The 22,646-nt window shown below is 47.3% G+C and overlaps 1 protein-coding gene across 1 annotated transcript in view; it reads right to left on the reverse strand.

Annotated features, from left to right (window-relative positions):
• The window catches only part of LOC126419422 (uncharacterized), a 308,724-nt gene that overhangs the window by 240,115 nt on the left and 45,963 nt on the right, over positions 1-22,646 (reverse strand). Inside the window, exon 2 of the mRNA XM_050086609.1 lies at positions 433-642. Coding sequence (XP_049942566.1) covers positions 433-631 — 199 coding nt within the window. The 5' untranslated portion in view covers positions 632-642. The remainder of the gene's footprint in view (positions 1-432; positions 643-22,646) is intronic.

The following is a 22,646-nucleotide window of genomic DNA, read 5'->3' on the forward strand; positions in this document are numbered from 1 at the left end:
GAGACGTTACTCGAGCTCGTAGTGTGGAAGAATGGGGAGGAAAATTAGCCGTGACTCTTTCAAAGGAAAATAGAATTAGCCTCAAGGGATGTAGGGAAATCACGGTAAACCTTTGTCTGGATGGACAAACCGAGATTTGAAACGCTGTACTCCGGAATATGAGTCCACTGGACCACGTGGAGTAGAGATCACGGTAATCATCCAGATGTACATTCTCCGTGGCGTCCTTAAAATATACTAAGGTAAATGTCGAAATAGTTTCTTTGATGAGGGCACGACTATTTGCTTTCTTGTCCTTCCCCAAATTGAGCTTGTGCTCCGCCTCCAATGACTTCGTCGTCGACGGAACGTTAAATCTTGATCTTCCTTCCCTTCTTCTTTTCCAAGTCAAGAGCCAATCGAGATGTGGTGGTGTTCAACAGCGGCACTCACTGAGACTGACGGAGCTCTTGGGCAGCCACCACCAGGGGTCGTCGCTGTTGTCCTGGCTGGCGTTTGCGTCACGACACACGTGTTTGTCGTCCATGAACTGATGCTGGCCGCAGCACTTGCGCACCAACAGATCTCCGCTCGACACTGAGGCCCAGACAGCCAGCACCAGTGGCAGCAGACGTTGCCACGGACACAGCATCGCCTCGCAACCTGCAACAACAACAAGCCGACATGTTCTCATTAGAAACTTTGAGGTATCGAATCGAGAATTAATTGAAGCCCTCAGCTGCCGACAGATGTTGATATACCTCGATGGGGACAGCTGAAAATGTGTGCCCCGACCGGGACTCGAATCCGGGATCTCCTGCTTACAAGGCAGACGCTCTATCCGTTTTTTTTTTGGTTCATCTCATTTTGTTCTAATTTGTTCGTTGTATGTGATCGGGGCGGACGTCTCAAGACACCCGTTCAGGCCTGTTTGTTCAAAAATGGTTCAAATGGCTCTGAGCACTATGGGACTTAACATCTGTGGTCATGAGTCCCGTAGAACTTAGAACTACTTAAACCTAACCAACCCAATGACATCACACACATCCATGCCCGAAGCAGGATTCGAACCTGCGACCGAAGCGGTCACGCGGTTCCAGACTGAAGCGCCTAGAACCGCACGGCCACATTTGCCGGCAGGTTGTTCGTTGATCCGTTCACTCAGGTTTTTTTTTTTTCATTACAGAGGGTAGCTAACCCTCTGACCGAACACACTGAGCTACCGTGCCGGCATCCGTCTGAGCCACCAAGGACACAGATGAATAGCGCGACTGCAGGGACTTATCCCTTGCACGCTTCCCGAGAGACCCACATTCCCAACTGTCCACACTCTACATACTTAATGTTCCTAATAGCATTCAGCTGTTCTCATCGAGGTATATCAACAACACCTGTCGGCAGATGAGGGTTTGAATTAATTATCATTTATTCTAGAGAAGCTGCACAGTCATCAATGGTATCTGTTCTTTCTGGCCGGCCGGAGTGGCCGAGCGGTTCTAGGCGCTACAGTCTGGAACCGCGCGGCCGCAACGGTCGCAGGTTCGAATTCTGCCTCGGGCATGGATGTGTGTAATGATCTCCTTAGGTTGGTTAGGTTTAAGTTGTTTTATGTTCTAGGGGACTGATGGCCGCAGAAGTTAAGTCCCATAGTGCTCAGAGCCATATGAACCATTTTTGTTCTTTCGGGAGCAGTTACTATCTTCATATATAGTTAAAGGCTACCTGGCCATTGACCTTCATCTGTGTGAATGTGCACAGGTTGCCCGATCTCTTACGGGAATCGTCACCTTAGTGGACGCGAATAATGAGTGGATGGGCAAATATCTATTAGGAACATTACCTATGTAGATTGTGGACAGTTGGGATTGTGGGTCTCTCGGAAAATGTGCAAGGGATAAGTCACTGCAATCGCGCTATTGATTTGTGTCCTCGCTGGCTCAGATGAATAGAGTGTCTGCCATGTAAGCAGGAGATCCCGGGTTCGAGTCCCGGTCGGGGCACACATTTTCAGCTGTCCCCATCGAGGTATATCAACACCTGTCGGCAGCTGAGGGTTTCAATTAATTATCATTTATTCTAGAGAAGCTGCACGGTCATCAGTGGTATCTGTTCTTTCGGGAACAGTTACTGTCTTCATATATTATGTAATGTGGTTGTGACCACTATGTCTCACGAGAGGCGGACCTGCCGGTATAAAAGCAGGCGGGAAGTTTCGTGTTGTCAAAAGAGTAGCTGAAACAAGATGATATCAGAAGTGCTCAGTGACTTCGAATGAGTACTAGTCATTGGATGTTATTCAGATAACACATCCATCAGGGATATTTCAACCAGCTACCCGCAGTGGTCGACGTACCTTCGTATGGCGGGAGGTGGAAACACTTAATGCACGCAGAAACATAGTCGAACATGATCGTTTCTGTTGTCCTGATGTTATTTGGGGAGGGGGGTAAGGTATAATAAGTGCACTGACCTCCAAACCTTTGAACACGGGAAATTCACTGGTTAGCGTTATTGTGACAGTGTTCTCCTTCCCCATGTCTGTTGTGTCCGCCCACTCATGAGATATGTGGATGCCTAGGAAACCTGCTTCTTGGTTCGCTAGATAACAATTCAAGCAGATCGTATTAATAAAGTTTATTACAAAAGAAAATGATCACAGTACTCAACTTTTGTGAAATACGCAAGTGTAGTGAGCAAAGGGCGACAGACAAACATAAGCAATCTCTTCAGTATATACATTTCGTAATACAAGCCAAACAATGCAGTTCCAAAATCGCAGCTGTAGCGTTCGTAAGTCGGCTAGGCTCCAACTAGGCCGCTGCCACGCGGCACTGCGCTTATGTCCTCTTCGTGTAGACAGCGCTACTGTCTCGTTGTCGTCCTAGAGAGGGGTCGGTCAGCGTACTATTGGCTGACGCCGTCTCACAGCCCTCTATACTCTAACGTTCTTGCCCGTCGTACCGGCGGTCGATTTTACACCGGAACAATGTCCATATTTTCAGGGGTGTATTCAGTCCTGGGATCATTTTTATGGATGACAATTGTAACTTTTCGAAATAAAACTAATAATAAGGAGAATATTATAAATTATAACTGTAGAAGTTCTGGTCTTTGGTTAAATCAGTAAGAGACTCGAAACAGCATATCCAGACACTCTGGGATGATGATGGCATTGAAACAGAGGATGACACGCGTAAAGCTGAAATACCAAACACCTTTTTGCAAAGCTGTTTCACAGAGGAAGACCGCACTGCAGTTCCTTCTCTAAATCCTCGCACAAACGAAAAAATGGCTGACATTGGAATGAGTGTCCAAGGCCTAGAAAAGCAACTGGAATCACTCAACGGAGGAACGTCCACTGGACCTAACGGGATACCAATTCGATTCTACACAAAGTACGCGAAAGAACTTGCCCCCCTTCTAACAGCCGTGTACCGCAAGACTGTAGAGGAACGGAAGGTTCCAAATGATTGGAAAAGAACACAGGTAGTCCCAGTCTTCAAGAAGGGTCGTCGGGCAGATGCGCAAAACTATAGACCTATATCTCTGACGTCGATCTGTTGTAGAATTTTAGAACATGTTTTTTGCTCGCGTATCATGTCGTTTCTGGAAACCCAGAATCTACTATGTAGGAATCAACATGGATTCCGGAAACAGCGATCGTTTGAAACCCAACTCGCTTTATTTGTTCATGAGACCCAGAAAATATTAGATACAGGCTCCAGGTAGATGCCATTTTCCTTGACTTCCGGAAGGCGTTCGATACAGTTCCGCACTGTCGCCTGATAAACAAAGTAAGAGCCTACGGAATATCAGACCAGCTGTGTGGCTGGATTGAAGAGTTTTTAGCAAACAGAACACAGCATGTTGTTCTCAATGGAGAGACGTCTACAGACGTTAAAGTAACCTCTGGCGTGCCACAGGGGTGTGTTATGGGACCACTGCTTTTCACAATATATATATATATATATATATATATATATATATATATATATATATATATATATAAATGACCTAGTAGATAGTGTCGGAAGTTCCATGCGGCTTTTCGCGGATGATGCTGTAGTATGCAGAGAAATTGCAGCATTGGAAAATGGCAGCGAAATGCAGGAAGATTTACAGCGGATAGGCACTTGGTGCAGGGAGTGACAACTGACCCTTAACATAGACAAATGTAATGTGTTGCGAATACATAGAAAGAAGGATCCTTTATTGTATGATTATATGATAGCGGAACAAACACTGGTAGCAGTTACTTCTGTAAAATATCTGGGAGTATGCATGCGGAACGATTTGAAGTGGAATGATCATATAAAATTAATTGTTGGTAAGGTGGGTACCAGGTTGAGATTCATTGGGAGAGTCCTTAGAAAATGTAGTCCATCAACAAATGAGGTGGCTTACAAAACACTCGTTCGACCTATACTTGAGTATTGCTCATCAGTGTGTGATCCATACCAGATCGGGTTGACGGAGGAGATAGAGAAGATCCAAAGAAGAGCGGCGCGTTTCGTCACAGGGTTATATGGTAAGGGTGATAGCGTTAGGGAGATGTTTAGCAAACTCAAGTGGCATACTCTGCAAGAGAGGCGCTCTGCATCGCAATGTAGCTTGCTGTTCAGGTTTGGAGAGGGTGCGTTTTTGGATGAGGTATCGAATATATTGCTTCCCCCTACTTATACCTCCCGAGGAGATCACGAATGTAGAATTAGAGAGATTCGAGCGCGCACGGAGACTTTCCGGCAGTCGTTCTTCCCGCGAACCACACGCGACTGGAACAGGGAAGGGAGGTAATGACTGTGGCACGTAAAGTGCCCGCCGCCACACACCATTGGGTGGCTTGCGGAGTATAAATGAAGACACAGATGTAGATGTAGTGAACTTAACTGGTTTCCTAACTTTAGCTTCGTGTGTGTTTGTCTTGTAAATCTGGACAACGCAGGTGGACTGATTATGGAAACGCTATCTCATTAAATGAGTCGCCAAAACTACTTGAAACCGTATTACTGTATTTGATTAAACCTTTACCGAAATAACCGGAAAGCTTAAAACTGTCCTACGAAAATGAGTGCTGTGCAGTGCGGTAAATAGTGCTTTAATGCGTCATGTCACAGTTCGTGACTTGCAGTTTCAAAATGGTTCAAATGGCTCTGAGCACTATGGGACTTAACTTCTGAGGTCATCAGTCCCGTAGACTTAGAACTACTTAAACCTAACTAACCTAAGTACAGCACACACATCCATGCCAGAAGCAGGATTCTAACCTGCGACCGTAGCGGTCACGCGGTTCCAGACTGTAGCGCCTTTTGCAGTTTCAACACACAAACCTAACAGAATTAAAAATCTACATAAAACTGAAAAAGAATTTTCAAAGAATAAATAACCAAAATTTTCCTCTGAAAATACCCTGAGATTTTACGTAAGAAAATTAACTAAATACAATCCCAGACACTAAATATTGCACACGAGAAAGTAACACTGCACTGTAAGCGTAAGTTTTTCTGGTTAAGCAATGAGATCTGGACTAACTTTACCTAAACTGAATCTAATAATAATTTTGAATTATAACACTTGACTGTGAATGATCTTATTGTCCCGACTGTGATGAAAAACAGACCTGAGAAATTTTCATGGCTTACCTGCGGCTACGGAAACTCGGTACCGTTCGAAAGTGCTGAACATTAAAGGTACAGCGCAGCGGCAAGCCAGTTAAAAAGTAAAGAAAACCTTGCGCAGTGCACTGCAGCGAAGTGCAACTGTTGTAAGCAGATCGTGCTTCAGTCTTAGCCACTGAGCTTCGCAAAGTGCTATGTGGCAACACACATAATCAGAAAATAAAATTTTCGAGGAGACAGTGGAGTATATTGCATTTACTGAATAATGTGTAGAGACTAGCGTTCAAAGACTATGCTGAAACTCTGATACCATCCCCGCCGCAGCCGCATTGGTCCACAAGCCCACGACGACTGTCGCAGTCCACTTCACACCTTGGCCCCCCACACCGAACAGGGTTATTGTGTGGTTCGGCCCCCGGTGGACCCCCCCCCCCCACCCCCCCCCCCCCCCCACCCCCCAGGGAACGTCTCACACCAGACGAGTGTAACCCCTATGGTTGCGTGGTAGAGTAACGGTGGTGTACGCGTACGTGGAGAACTTGTTTGCACAGCAATCGTTTGTGGAGACAGTGTTAGCGCAGCAATCGCCGACATAGTGTAGCTGAGGCTGCATAAAGGGAACCAGCCCGCATTCGCCGAGGGGGATGGAAAACCGCCTAAAAACCATCCACAGACTGGCCGGTTCACCGGACCTCGACACAAGTCCGCGGGGCGGATTCGTGCCGGGGACCAGGCGCTCCTTCCCACTCTGGAAAGCCGTGCGTTAGACCGCGCGGGGATAATCGGGCGGGCCATTACAAATATGACTCTGACATGAAATTAATTATTGAAATGGTAAAGGAGTGGTAAATCTATAACTTATGGGTGCAATTCATATTAACAGATAACCCATTCACGTCTGAACAATGAAACTACTAACCCGAACGAATAAAAAAAAATCCCACTAAAGCTTTCCGTTTCCCAAACACAACCTAATTCGCGCACAGGCAAGCAAAGCACCAACAATATTACCTGTAAATCTTCACATTTTTCAAATTAATCTTTATCAAACCATGTTTCCAAAATTCGACATCCTGTGTATCTTTATCTCTGCGCTCCGCAAGCTATTTCCAGACCGCTCAGTAGTGTGGCCGGCCTGAGTGGCCGAGCGGTTCTAGTCGCTGCAGTCTGGAACAGCGCGACCGCTACGGTCGCAGGTTCGAATCCTGCCTCGGGCATGGATGTGTGTGACGTCCTTAGGTTACTTCGGTTAAACTAGTTCTACGTTCTAGGGGACTGATGACCTCAGAAGTTAAGTCCCATAGTGCTCAGAGCCATTTGAACCATTTTTTTCAGTAGTGTGACCAACACCCGACCCACTCACTTCTCGCAGAATGCAACAACAAAGACAATGCTCCCGGCAACCAGAGTTCACAGTGCATCTACTCAGAACATCTGCGGCGTAACATATCGATCACTGAAAACTATTGTTTTAAAAACATCCATAGTATAGATACCAAGAATGACACATCGAATAAAAGTAGAGCTCAGATTACTTTCCTCGAATACAAAAAATAAACTAGAAGCCTTACACGAAGAGCGACCCCATCGGACTTCCCGGGTGGAGGCGCTCTTGGAACGAGGGAATATTTGCTGAAAGGATTGACCAGTCTGTTGCACCGACTTAAATCCAACCGAGCGCTTGTGGGATGTGCTGAGCAGACATATTGTAGCACCCCACACGCTCCAACGACCATGCAGCAGTTGTCGCCCTACCACAAAAACTACTTATCGAACTTGTGATCAGCAGAAGAGCACGTTGCAGGCCATGTACTGACATTCGTAGTGATCACCCATCCTTTCGTAATGTCCAGGGAACCATCATAAATAGCGACGACTTCAATGCAATTATTGTCTTTTTTCAATAGTGTCATTTTTGTTTCCTCTCATGACACCTCCTGTACTATACATTAGCAGCTGCTTCTGTGGGTGGCCCAAGATTCATCGAGCTGCGTTACTTGGCAGTGAGAAATCATTCGAAAGTCACTTTCCAATACAGTTTTGCACACCAATGTGCTATTTACTCCATAAACAAAACTAGAGAGCAGTCTAAAAAGGTACTCAAATAGACACACACAACCAGCGCAAATTTCCACTGGGATAGAAAGAATTTGTCTTCCGCAAAACTTATGCAAGTCTGCCACGTTGTTGTTAAACACTACCTCCAACTACCAGATGTTCAAAAATGTTCAAATGTGTGTGAAATCTTACGGGATTTAACTGTTAAGGTCATCAGTCCATAAGCTTACACACTACTTAACCTAAATTATCCTATGGAGTAACACACACACCCATGCCCGAGGGAGGACTCGAACCTCCGCCGGGACCCGCCGCACAGTCCATGACTGCAGCGCCTAGACCGCTCGGCTAACCCCCGCGCGGCACTACCAGATGTGTCGGCGTTGTAATATGAGACTTGTGACCAGCTCTCCCTTTCTCACAATAACCGGAAAGCAACTTTATTCATCAGTGAGGATCTCTTGTTGCTGGCTTCATACAAGCAACGCTTTTAAAAGTCGTCTCCGTCCCGTACAGCCTACGACTCCCTACCTACCCTCGCCAGGGCTGTCGGATAACTGCATTTTGGGAGCTGCAAAATCGCTGTACAGATTTATTATAACATGCAGAGTTTTTGGCTAATCATCCTCCAGAGCTAAGTAGCCATTTCAATTGCCCATTTCCAGTTTGTGCTTACTGCAAGGTGCTGAGTCGTGCGACCCCTCCGAGAAGTTTCTTTCCATCCTGTGGAATTCACTCGTTATTTGAAATCAACAAGGTGGGGAAGGATCACCACCACTAAGGTAGATTAAAAGAAGATTTTCCCATTATGTGCAAACTGGAGAACAGTTCCCGTCCCCTGGAAATACGGAATCTGGCATTGGTGATAGCAATAGCGATCGTCACTACCCGACTGGCTCTGTGTAAAGAGTAAATGCAGCGCATGAGACGGGAATGCAATAACAATATCTGGTTTCACCACCCACGAGGGGCGTTCAGTAAGTAATGCATCACTTTTTTTCAGTTGAAAAAATGCGGAATTTACTATGGGACGTCGTGCAATATCCTCGCTTCAGCCACTATAGTTTCAAGAAGTTCCAACAGATGGCGGCGCTATCTATAGCCTTTAAAATGGCGTCTGCAGTGGAGGTGCGTTTCAAGTAGAGAGCTGCCACTGAGCTTCTCCAGGCGGAAAAACAGAGCATCGCAGGTATTTATAGGCGCTTGCAGAATGTCTACGGAGACCTGACAATGAACAAAAGCCCGGCGAATCGTTGGGCGAAGCGTCTGTCACCATCGCAACAAGGTCGCGCAAACCTGTCCGATCTCCCACGTGCCAGCCTGCCGCACACAGCAGTGACACCTGGAACGTGCGGACACTCTCATTGAAGGTGATCGACGGATCACAACTGGACGTCTCCTGTGGTGGTGTTGAGACACTCTTCCGCCAGTTGGGGTACTCAACGGTGTGAGCCTACTTGTCTGCTTGCCACCTAAGTGAAGATCATCAGGGCACAATTTCTTGAGCGCGAGGGGACGGCCAGTTTTGTACTGGACGTCGTCTCAGAGGCAACCCACGGAGTGCTACCATACCATCTGTCCCCCAAAGAAAAAGCTGAAAGCCGCACCCTCAGAGGGTAAAGTCATGGCAACCGTCTTCCGGGACACTTAGGGGTCATTCTGTTTGATATCCTCCCTCTTGGGGCAACGACCAGGTCTGAACACCTCTGAACTTGAAGAAATGTCTTCAGTGTGGTCGTCGGTACAAAAATGTAAAGAAACTTCTCGTTCTCCATTACAAAATGGTTCAAATGGCTCTGAGCACAATGGGACTTAACATCTTAGGTCATCAGTCCCCTAGAACTTAGAACTACTTAAACCTAACTAACCTAAGGACATCACACACATCCATGCCCAAGGCAGGATTCGAAACTGCGACCGCAGCAGTCGCACGGTTCCGGAATGAAACGCCTAGAACGGCTCGGTCACAGCGGCCGGCTCCACTTTTTTTTGTCAGGCAGTGTACTAACCCCTAGGTTTCTGCAGAGCCACTTCTCTGCGATAGGAGGTGAGCGTGAACAGCGTCGTCTGTTCAGTGATCACTGTGAAGGACACAGAGATGCCGCGTACTCGTGGGAGGCAGAGTTATCAGCACGTGAAAGAGTCCTCATTTGGCTGCCTGGTCGAATCGTGCAATATCCAGATATTCGAGGCATTCAGGTTTGACAATAGCCCGACGTTGGATTGCATAGGATCGTAAACACTGGCATACTCGTCGTCAGTGTTATGGTCGACAACTTCTGACCACAAGGTAGCCATATTGTGCACCAAGTATATCGTAACCCCTTCATGTTTGCACCTTCCATGCTAGTAATGGACTCCCTGCAACAGTCTCTGTTATCCTCAATCATTGGTCGGAGACTAGCAGTTGCTGTATTAAGGAATTACCGCGCGATGCCTAGGCTGCCGTTAACATCACTATAGAAACGTGCTGCTTTTGGAGCGACGGCGTGACAGGGAAGAATGGAGTGCTGATATATGGCATCACATTGTGTGCAGCGATGAATCACGCTCCTATGTTACCCGGGACGATCATCCTGGGCGGGTATGGTGGTGACCTGAGTAGAGATCCCGTTCTTCCAACCACAGCAGTGTTACACTTGGTGTCATAGTCTGGGGAGACATCGAGTATGACTTCAGGTCACGGCTGGTAGTCAATGATGTAGCTGCGACGGCACAAAGAGACGTTACGAGCATCCTGCGTCCTGATGCGTCACCTTTCTGGTAGAATTTTCCAACAGGATAATGCTCGTCCACACACGTGTGTCTCTAGACTGTCTGCTGATGGTCAGGTACTTCCCTCTCCAGATGCTTAGGTATTTCTGTGGCCAGCAAAATTCCTAAATCTGTTCAAGATGGAACATGTGTGGAACCAGCATGTGTCAACTTCGTCCAGTGCCAGCATCTAGGACATAAAGGACCAGTTACAATAGTTATCAGCCAGCTTGCCTCAAAAGAGAACACAGCGGCTTTATGACACTTTTTCCAATCGAATCAGTGCGTGCATCTAAACCAGAGAAGGTGCAACATCATGCTGGTAAGTGGGTTCATACTGTCAGGTTTTCTTTGTAACCAATGAAATAACATTACATATTCTTTCAATGCGTGAACCTTCATTTCATTTCCTCGTCCACTTTCGGGTGCTTCACTTTGTTCTGAGGCAGTGTATTACAGTCTCCATCTTTAGAATTGTTATATTCCGTCTCAACAAAACGGAAAGATATGCGTCGGGAAGGAGGACTCTTATCAGGATACTGTGCTCTGAAGTTATCCTCTACTTCAGTATCATTTGGCCTACCTTCAACCACAATGAAAGGAAAGTAATTACGATGCACTTTTTAACCAAGGACAGCCTCTATTGGAGGCAACATATGTTTTAAAGGCATTACAGCACTGTATTAGCTGTTCCTGTACTGTAAATAGGGAAAGACTGTTGCAGCTACAGTTCTGCTAACTTACAGTCTCCATAGATCAATAACATTCCTCTCTTCTCTTCGTTGGTCTACATTGCCTCACGCATCCCGTGCACTGAAGACGGCTGACTGAATCACTGATGGTCATTTTCCATGTGTTTCCATTTGTTAACTGTCAACTCCAGCAAGTGGACGAGTTACGTTACCCCTGATAATCCTTCTGATTAGTTTAAGGTACTTTGTCAATGATATCCGGAATAACGGAATCCCAAGCTACTTTTACAAGCGCGTTTTACGTTACACACGGTTTTAGGTTTGACATTATAGTGACAATGTTGCTTAAGAATAGTTGGTGTACATACGGGCCCATATTTAAGGAGGGTCCATAATTACACCATCTCTTCTCTTAAACAATGTAAAACATTTAACTAATTTTATGGGGATATGGTCAGTCGAATTTTGTTTAAAGTTCATACATGCAACTCACACAGGAACAAACAAACTAATATAATTTTCAAATTGCGATAATAGACCTTAGTGCTTTTGTTTATTCTTGCAGAATGCCGAAAACGAAAAAGCGTTATGAATGTAAGAACCCGAGGCATCAGTGAGGCTTCTTTGAAAGATGCTGCAAGAACATTCGGAATGCTTTGTACCACCTTGCAGAGATTTCTTAGACTTGATGAAATCCCTGAGCAAGCGGTTCAAAAGACAAAGCTTGGAAGGAAACCGATTTTAAATGCAGACCTCGATAAAAAAGCTAGTTTCTTATCTCCTTGAGAGGGAGCAAAAATTCTTTGGGTTCACTTTGGCGGATCTGAGAAGAATGACATTTATACACTACTGGCCATTAAAATTGCTACACCACAAAGATGACGTGCTACAGACGCGAAATTTAACCGGAGGGAGAAGATGCTGTGATATGCAAATGATTAGCTTTTCAGAGCATTCACACATGGTTGGCGCCGGTGGCGACACCTACAACGTGCTGACATGAGGAAAGTATCCAACCGATTTCTCATACACAAACAGCAGTTGACCGGCGTTGCCTGATGAAACGTTGTTGTGATGCCTCGTGTAAGGAGGAGAAATGCGTACCATCACGTTTCCGACTTTGATAAAGGTCGGATTGTAGCCTATCACGATTGCGGTTTCTCGTTTCGCGACATTGCTGCTCGCGTTGGTCGAGATACAATGACTCTTAGCAGAATATGGAATCGGTGGGTTCAGGAGGGTAATACGGAACGCCGTGCTGGATCCCAACGGCCGCGTATCACTAGCAGTCGAGATGACAGGCATCTTATCCGCATGGCTGTAACGGGTCGTGCAGCCACGTCTCGATCCCTGAGCCAACAGATGGGGACGTTTGCAAGACAACAACCATCTGCACGAACAGTTCGACGACGTTGGCAGCAGCATGGACTATTAGCTCGGAGACCATGGCTGCGGTTACCCTTGACGGCGCATCACAGACAGGAGCGCCTGCGATGGTGTACTCAATCAACTACAAACCTGGGTGCACGAATGACAACACGTCATTTTTTCGGATGAATCCAGGTTCTGTTTACAGCATCATGATGGTCGCATCCGTGTTTAGCGACATCGCGGTGAACGCACATTGGAAGCGTGTATGGTGTACTCAACTACAAACCTGGGTGCACGAATGACAAAACGTCATTTTTTCGGATGAATCCAGGTTCTGTTTACAGCATCATGATGGTCGCATCCGTGTTTAGCGACATCGCGGTGAACGCACATTGGAAGCGTGTATTCGTCATCGCCATACTGGCGTATCACCCGGCGTGATGGTATGGGGTGCCATTGTTTACACGTCTCGGTCACCTCTTGCTCGCATTGACGGCACTTTGAACAGTGGACGTTACATTTCAGATGTGTTACGACTCGTGACTCCACCCTTCATTCGATCCCTGCGAAACCCTACATTTCAGCAGGATAATGCACGACCGCATGTTGCAGGTCCTGTACGGGCCTTTCTGGATACAGAAAATGTTCGACTACTACCCTGGCCAGCATATTCTCCAGATCTCTCACCAATTGAAAACGTCTGGTCAATGGTGGCCGAGCAACTGGCTCGTCACAACACGCCAGTCACTACTCTTGATGAACTGTGGTATTGTGTTGAAGCTGCATGGGCAGCTGTACCTGTACACGCCATCCAAGCTCTGTATGACTCAATGCCCAGGCGTATCAAGGCCGTTATTACGGCTAGAGGTGGTTGTTCTGGGTACTGATTTCTGGGGATCTATGCACCCAAATTGCGTGAAAATGTAATCACATGTCAGTTCTAGTATAATGTATTTGTCCAATGAATACCCGTTTATCATCTGCACTTCTTCTTGGAGTAGCATTTTTAATGGCCAGTAGTGTACTTGCCCAGAGAAACAGTTTGACAATCCCTTTCAAAAGAGGATAAGCAGGACGAGCTTGAGCTGACCTTTTTCTTGAGAGACCCAAGGATCAGCTGTCAATTCACAAACCTTGTGGAGATTCGTATAGCTAAGCCTTAGGCTCCAGTAAAGAGAATATGATACTTTTCTTTGATTTCTTGGCAGACGCTTTCAAAAAACACTCTTATCGAGCAGACCGAGTGTGTAATGTGGACGGGACAGGCCTGTCCATTATCCAAAGTAGAATCCCAAAAGTGATCGGGATGAAAGGGAAGAAACAAATTGAAGCTCTAACGTCTGCAGAAACAGGGGCTACAATCACAGTTATCGCATGCTTGAGCGCTTCGGGACATTATGTACCGCCAATGATAATTTTCCCTAGAACCAACATGTCACAAGCTCTAATGAGAAGCTGCCCCCCTCCCCCCGTGGTGCAAATGGTAGAGTGCCATCCTTCAGGATGGGTTAAAAATAATTTGTTCACAGAATGGTTCGTTCACTTAATTGAGAAAACATGTCCGACTGAACAAAGGTCTATTCTCATTATAGCCACGTTCGCAATCCAGATGTGGCTGACTTGGCGAAAGGACACCACGTTGCTGTCGTCTCACTTCCACCACATTGCACCCATAAACTGCAGCCTCTACATAAGATGCTCATGGGAACTCTGAAAACCTACTACAGCGAGGCGATGAGAGCATGGCTGCATCACAATGGGCGTCCTGTCACATCTTACGACGTTATGGAGGTTTGGCCAAGCCTACCTTCGTACCCAGTCAGTTGATACAGCAATAAAGGGATTCAAAGTAATTGGGTTATACCCTATGAACCATTATATCTTCACCGAGGCTGATTTCATAGCTCCTGAGTTGGTTGCAGGAAAAACTTGCTCCACAGTGGAACGTAGACCTAATGTTTCTGAATCACATGCTCCTCCACTTGCTATCTCCGGGCCATCGATATCATATGCTTCTTCTTCGAGTTATCCTGATGTACTGCCACATGAAGCTCTAGGTATGCCAGTTGATGAATCCACTGAAACACCAGGAAGTTCTCCGGGACTTCAACAAATGCAGTTTCACCATTCGACATATCTCCTGTCGCCAAAATTAAGAGAACCACAATGCGAGGACGAAAAGCAGCAACCGCCTGCCACATCACTGGAACGCCATACAAAGATCAGTTGACAAAGTCGCTTGACAAAAGTGCTGTCAAGAAGAGGTCGTTGAGTTTCTCTGGGGTTAGAGGCCGTACTACGGACAGAGGTGCAAAATCCAAAGGCCTTAAAAAAAATAAAAAATAAAAAAAACCTATATGATTCATCATCGGATTCTTCAGGCTCATGCAGCCCTCACCTTGTGGGTGGCGATAACGACCTTGAAGTGAACGATGGGGATACACCAGACTCAATCGATGCAAGTTGCATCTTTTCTGATGAAAAGTTCTCCCAAGACAGGAGAGGAGAGGTGTGGATTAAATGAGTTATATGCCAAATGTGGGCACACTTAGATTGTGCTGGCGCTGAAGGAGTTACTTACGTTTGAAATTACAGTACATAATTTCAGATCTCAGTATAAATATACGAAAGTTGCTTATGTAGGCTAGTCTACCATTTTGTATTGTTTTAACCCATTTCATTAAAACATTTTAAAAGATTTCTTGCACCTTTTTGTGGATGCCCGTATTTGCACCCCCTTTTTTTAAGTTCCATTTCACAAGCTGTTTATAAATCTTTGTTTTCGAATAGAAATAATAGATACTAATCATTGTTTCGCCTTTCACCATTTCTTAAACTTGTTATAGTTATTAATGGAGGTATAAAATCTACAATTTTTACGAAAGAAGATTGCTTTAAGACAAAAACAAAAGAGGGTGTCCGTATTTACACCTTTTCCTCTAAGCATTAACCACACTGCTGCACTCTAGTGGCCGTCCTATATGTCACAGAGAATTGCCATTCTCATCTTAAAGTTTTGAATATGGCTGGTTGGGCAGCGACCGTTCACAAAGTAGAATTAAAGCAGTCTGATGTCACCGTAGCTCGACACGTGTGAGCAGCCCACAGTGGCTTGCCTTCTACGTATTCTATTTCAAACAATTTGTGACGAAAGCTTTATCGCTTGATATTTAGTTTCATACGTGACATGTAAGTACTGGTTCTTTTTTTTATTCCTAGTCACTACTTACACTTAAGAATTTGTTCCTATAATTTTGTAATTATTTCATAGGCCAGTTTGAGTGTTTTACTTATGATGACGGCACTCATAGCAGTGCCGAAACCTAGGTCAAAACACTTCTTTTTTGCGACCGAGGGCGGCTAATGCTTCAATTTTATTTTGCTATTCTAATTATTTTGACATGCGCCTATGGTGTGTGCGTGTAGCAAGTCACAGGGACATCCGGCCGTGTCTCCTGGGGGCGTCACTTCTTCTATCACACAATGTATATGCTAAAAGTAATCGAAGACGTTCGCTGTAACCACTACTCTGAGCTGAAGAGTTCGCCACAGGAGAAAAATTCGTGGCGGACTGCGTGGCATCAGTAGGATGACTTATATGTTAGCCCCCCTCTCCCCTCCGCCCCCTCCCCCCCCCCCCGCCCCCTCACCTGCCACAAAAATCTATCATATCTTGAATGAATAGCACTGTTGAAGATTTTTCAAGGACACGAGGGCAGAAACGCTGAAAACACGGCACGAGAGAGAGAAATGTAGCTTCTATGTTACTGCTATCGTTACAGTGCTTAGATACTGAACTGAAGCCTGAATGAACCCTTACGCTTGGCGTCGAGTTTGCGAGGGTCTTGCGACTCGCCTTCCGAAGGTTGCGGTTGCCATGTGGAAACCACTGCTGCGCCTGTTCTTATCTCTCTTCTCTTCCCTCCACCCCCCCATCCGTGCACCTGTCACCGCCAGACGTTTCCGTCTTCAGGCGCTCCATTCATGCAAGCTTTGCTCAATTCACCGTTGCTATATTCTAGTATGTAGCACGTGAATGCCGACTTTGGTAGTGAAACACAACTATTTCACTACTCTATGCGAAAACTGCAACACCAAGAAGACATGTGTAATTACAAAGAAATTTGTTTCAGAGATTAGGGATCCGACAGTAAACAAATGAATATAATTAAGGAACTTTGACCATGAGATTTAATGCTTTGAAGGCGCCACGTCCTGCAATCAGAACCTCTACATGTCATAGCAAGAAATTAAATGGTTCAAATGGCTCTGAGCACTATGGGACTTAACATCTGAGGTCATCAGTCCCCTAGAACTTAGAACTACTTAAACCTAACTAACCTAAGGACGTCACACACATCCATGCCCGAGGCAGGATTCGAACCGGCGACCGCAGTGGTCGCGCGGTTCCAGACTGAAGCACCTAGAACCGCTCGGCCACACCGGCCGGCTAGCAAGAAATGAAAGGTGGCCTGGAAATGGTGCTTGGAAACACTCTGCCATATGGTTTGCAGGCGCGTCCACAAACCATCAACAGTGGTCGCCGCAGGAACAAGTTGCCGACCGATCACAAAATGGCTCTGAGCACTATGGGACTCAACATCTGATGTCATCAGCCCCCTAGACATAGAACTACTTAAACCTAACTAACCTAAGGACATCACACACATCCATGCCCGAGACAGGATTAGAACATGCGACCGTAGCAGCAGCGCGGTTCCGGACTGAAGCGCCTAGAACCGCTCGGCCACACCGGCCGGCGACCGATCACATACCAGGCGTGTTCACTGAGGGAAATTTCAGGTGGATGTGCTGTCCGTCGTTCTTCGCACAAGACTTACACGTTCCTTGCCATTTGTGTCTGGGCAGTATCTTGCTGAAATACGGCATGTCGAGCTGTCTGCAGGTGGGACAGTGCCTCGGGCTCTAAGCCTACCCAGATACAGCGGTTGCTGTTCAGATTGCCGTCAATGCACAGGAGATTTGATCACATGTTGCAGCCAGTGGCGCCCAAAACCGTCACACTCGGATTCTGTCTGGTCAATAGATGCCGACGTAATAGCATGCACGCTACAAGTCCATCTCTCAGCAGACGGCGTCGAACTGTCGACACGGATGTCCACACGCGCTGCAGTGTTCCAACATCGAGCCAATGCAGTGGACGATGATGTTTATCGGTTACGGCCATGCCGACAACATATTGGTTGACCCGTGTTTTGGTCACTTTGTGTGGTCCAGTACCCACTCGTCGCTTATAGGACCATCTTCTATCCATGGGCAACAAACTCGCTTACCAGAAACCAATCACTCTGTCCCTTTCTAACTCACATACATGCTGATACTGCACATTTTGATGTCGACGAAACATATTGACATTTGAAACTTCCTGACGGATTAAAACTGTCTGCCAGCCCGAGACTCGAACTCGGGACCTTTGGCTTTCGCGGGCAATTGCCCTACCAACTTAGCTACCCAAGCACGACTCACGACCCGTCCTCACAGCTTTAGTGAGTCGTGCTTGGGTAGCTCAGATGGTAGAGCACTTGCCCGCGAAATCCAAAGGTCCCGAGTTCGAGTCACGGTCCGACACACAGTTTTAATCTGCCAGGAAGTTTCATATCAGCGCACACTTCGCTGCAGAGTGACAATCACATTCTGGAGATATTGAGATTTGCTTGCACATTTCCTCTTCCTCTGATGGATCTGAACCTAATGTGGTGTAACAACGGACCTTTCCAGTCACACAGAAGAGGGCGCTATTCTTCCTATTTGCACGCCATCTTTCTGTAGTCTTAACCACTTATTATGAGCTTACTGTTCTCCACCTCCTACTATTTTTGAATGATTCAGAATATTCCTTTTTGTTGTTACAATTTTCGCAAACGATGTTGTTTAACTTACCAACACAAATAGATATTCAGAATTGACTCACTTCATCTAATGTGACACTGCAGTCATCTGAGCAGTTTATGGCCTGGCTCTTGAAAGAATGCCCCCAGGGGCTCGGCATTCATTTGCTGGGTACGGGCTTGGCGACCCCGGGGTTCCTGAGCTGGGGACTGGTAAGCGCCGCCCGTCCCCTGTCACCGTAACCTCTGAGCATACTTCAGCGAACACCGTGCGGCGAGACGGTGGAACGTTGTGTGTCTCAGGGAATGGGGATCTTGGCTTGACCGCCCGGATCGCGAGGATGGAATAAACCTCTATAAAAAACCCTCAATCTCAAGGTGTGCTGCGCGCTGATGAGATGCATGGCTGTTGAGGTGGAACAGTCGATAGCGGGCAACCTCTAGGGAACCTGCCGCACTTCAGTTGTATAAGGCTTACCTAGGCACGCGGGGCTCTGTCTAGGTGGACTTGTAGTTCCCTAGCTGCTCGTGGGACCGAGATGGATCCTTCGAAATCCTCTTTTCTTCCTCCCAGCGGAAAGGGTGGGCCGCTGGAAGGTTCTAACACCCAGTCTCTTAAGAGGGCCCGTGCAGTCAGTCCCCCTGACTCCGGCGCTTCTTTAAACAGTCCAGTCTTAGGTAACAGAATGCATTCTGGTAATCCGAATGTGTTTCTCATTGTGAAACGGAAGGAGGGTAGTTTTGAGAAGGTTTCGCCCTTCTATATACAAAAGGGATTGGAGGGAATCTGTGGCTCCTTAAAATCGGTGAAGCGCTTACGTAATGGGACCTTATTAGTGGAAACTTCCACTTCCCAGCAAGCAACTAACCTCCAATCTGATAAATGCCTTGGAGAGTATGCCATAGACACTGAACTGCACAGCACCTTGAACTACAGCAAAGGTGTTGTGACGTGCCGGGATCTAGTTGACATTCCCAAGGAAGAACTGCAACGTAAGTGGGCTCCGGCAGGTATCGTTGATGTTCAACATATCATGAGGAGGGTTGATGGCAATCTTGTCAAATCCGACTCCTTTATTCTAACCTTCAATAGCACGAAACTTCCTGAACATGTCAAAGCTGGCTTCCTTCGCCTTAGTGTGAGGCCTTATTTCCCGGCCCCGATGCGCTGTTTCAAATGCCAGCGTTTTGGGCATACCACCCTCGGCTGTAAAGGCGAAGCGACTTGTGGAAACTGTGGTCAGGCTGCTCATGAAGGAGTTGGTTGCTCGTCTCCGGCTGAATGTATTAATTGCTCTGGGAACCACCCTGTTTGGAGTCGGGACTGCCGCATATTTTTAGAGGAACGCAAGGTCCAGGAAATAAAAACGACCAAGCGTATCCCCTATGGTGAGGCCAAGAAGATTTATAAGTCGATGCAACCTCCCACATTTGCTACATCTTTTGCATCCCTGGTACAGAAGCCTCCTCCAAAAGTCGATGCCTCGACACAGACTGAGGTGATGAGTGTTGGCACTAACACCTGCAGCTGTCAGTGCACTTGCACCGCAGCTGGTGTTTCAGAGCCAGTCGCCCCTACTCGAACGGCAGACAAAGGTACAGTGGCGAACTTGGGCCAGCCCCTGACGCCTCCAACAGCTGAGGATGTTCCGAAGCCCTGTACAGCCATTACCACTCCAACATCAGCTCCCCCACAGCCCACCAAACCGCAGAAAGCTCCCATACAGCAACAACAGCGGGTCAAATCCCGTAGTAAACCGTCTGACCATGCAGATGTGGTTTTCCGTGAGGCTTCTTCTGACTCTTCCCCAGAGTTGATGGAATCCGATGTCTGTGTGGGGAAATCATCTCGCCCCACGCCTGCCCCTCCACCTGCTGCAGTCTCCCCGCCCCGTCGGAGAGACAGGATGAAGGTGCTACCCCCATAATAGATGGCTCCCATACTCCAGTGGAACTTGCAAGGGTTCAGGACGCATGTGGAGGAACTTCGTCTACTCTCTCAGGGTCGACCACTGTGTCTCTGTCTCTAGGAGACGTATTTCCATCCCTCATACTCCCCTGAGATACGAGGCTATGCACTCCACAAAAAGGACGACCTGCGTGGAGAGAGAGCTAGAGGAGGCGTCGGTATTTTCGTCAGGACGGACTACCACTCCTCGCCTCTCTCACTTACGACGACTTTACAGGCCGTGGCTGTGTCCGTGCACGTGCGTCATCCGTTGACTGTATGTTCACTTTACTTGCCCCCACATGATGCTCTTGATGAAGCGGCCCTCACCGACCTTATTACACAGCTCCCCCAGCCATTCATTATTTGTGGTGATTTTAATGCCCACAATGTGCTTTGGGGCTCTGCAATTACCTGCCCCAGGGGTAGAGCAATTGAGAGGCTTCTCCTGTCATCCTGTGCCTACTTGCTCAATGGAGGACAGAGTACTCATTTCTGCACGGTGACTGGGTCGTTCTCTGCCATTGATCTCTCGCTTTGCTCTCCAGCTCTTGCCGCTAGTGCTCGCTGGGAAGTGGTCGCTGACTTGCACGGCAGTGATCATTTCCCTATCTGGATTCACCTGCCAGATGGCGCGGGCCCCGAAAGGAGACCACCACGATGGGTGCTCAGTGGAGCTGACTGGACGCTTTATAGCCAGTTGGCCCAATTCGAACACCGTGCGAGTGTTGAGATGTGGGTGGATCATATTACCCACACGGTCCACCACGCCGCTGCAGCGTCCATTCCACAGTCCACAGGCCACCGGAAAAGGCCACCTGTGCCTTGGTGGAGTGCCGACTGCCGCTCTGCAATCAGGACCAGGCGTGCGGCTCTGCGTCGGTTCAAGTGTCGGCCGACTGCTGAGAATCTTGCAGCCTTTCGGGTGGCGAGGGCAAGATGTCGCCGCATTATTCGTGAGAGCAAGAAGAGGTCGTGGCAAACGTTCCTGAACACCATTAATCGTTCCACCAAAAGTTCCATTGTGTGGGAGACCATCCGGAGAATTTCTGGCAGAGGAGGGAGGTGCCCCATAGCTGCTGTAATGACTAACGGCACTCTCCACATGGAGCCGCGAGACATTGCCCAGACTCTGGCAGCGTATTTTGCCACCGTTACTGCAACAACCAGTCAGATCCAGGTTTCCAGCGCCATAGAGCGCTTGCTGAGAGATGTAGTCTGAACTTCCAGTCCACCTCTCCTGAAGCTTACAACTGCCCATTTTCTATGTGGGAGCTGGATTCTGCATTGTCTGGCGCTCGTGACACATCCCCTGGTCACGACAGGATCCATTACAGTATGCTATGGCACCTCACAATGCGCAACAGAGACCTCCTCCTCGCCCTTTTTAATGACATTTGGGCGTCGGGTCACTTTCCTGACGCGTGGCGTGAGGCAGTTTTAATCCCTTTTTTAAAACCTGGGAAAGACCGCACGAGCCCAAGTAGCTACCGTAGTATAGCCCTCACTAGTTGCATAGGGAAGACCTTGGAGCGGATGGTCAACCGCCGCCTTGTCTGGATGTTAGAATCCCAGCAACTCCTTAGTCGCTTTCAGTGTGGGTTCAGGAGGTTTCGTTCCACCTTCGATAACCTTGCCCTCCTGGAGGCGGCTATACAACAAGCTTTCCTCCGCCGTCATCACCTTCTAAGCGTATTTTTCGACATCGAGAAGGCCTACGATACCACTTGGAGGCGTCTCATCCTGGCGCAGCTTCACGAATGGGGTTTTCGTGGTTGTCTCCCTCTTTTTATTCAGTCTTTCCTCTCGCCACGATATTTTAGATACCGAATTGGTGACGTCCTGTCTGATCGTTTTGAGCAGGAGAATGGTGTCCCTCAGGGTAGCGTTTTAAGTGTGACTCTGTTTGCCATCGCTATTAATAGCATTACGTCCCTAGTGAAAAGTCCTGTCCAGTGTTCTTTGTTTGTGGATGATTTCTCTTTGTTCTGCTCTTCTTCAAGCCTTGCAACGACAACTCGTCAGTTGCAACTTACGATTAGGCGTTTGGATGACTGGGCGCAGAAGAGTGGATTTAAGTTTTCCACCGAGAAGTCTGTATGTGTTCTTTTTAACCGTTCTCGTTCGATTTTAACCTTTCCTGAGTTGCGCTTGAGGGACACTATTCTTACTTTTAAAGCCACGGTGAGATTTCTGGGTCTCCTTTTTGACTCGAGGCTCACGTGGTTACCTCATCTTAAAGACCTGAAACGGCGGTCGCTTCAGGCTTTAAGTATTTTAAAATGTCTTAGCCACAGTACATGGGGAGCTGACAGGACTTGTCTGCTCCAGTTTTACAGGGCGTTTGTGCGATCTCGGCTCGATTATGGGTGCACGGTGT

Source organism: Schistocerca serialis, chromosome 9 (genome assembly GCF_023864345.2).
Source record: "Schistocerca serialis cubense isolate TAMUIC-IGC-003099 chromosome 9, iqSchSeri2.2, whole genome shotgun sequence".
In the NCBI taxonomy this organism is placed as follows: domain Eukaryota; kingdom Metazoa; phylum Arthropoda; class Insecta; order Orthoptera; family Acrididae; genus Schistocerca; species Schistocerca serialis.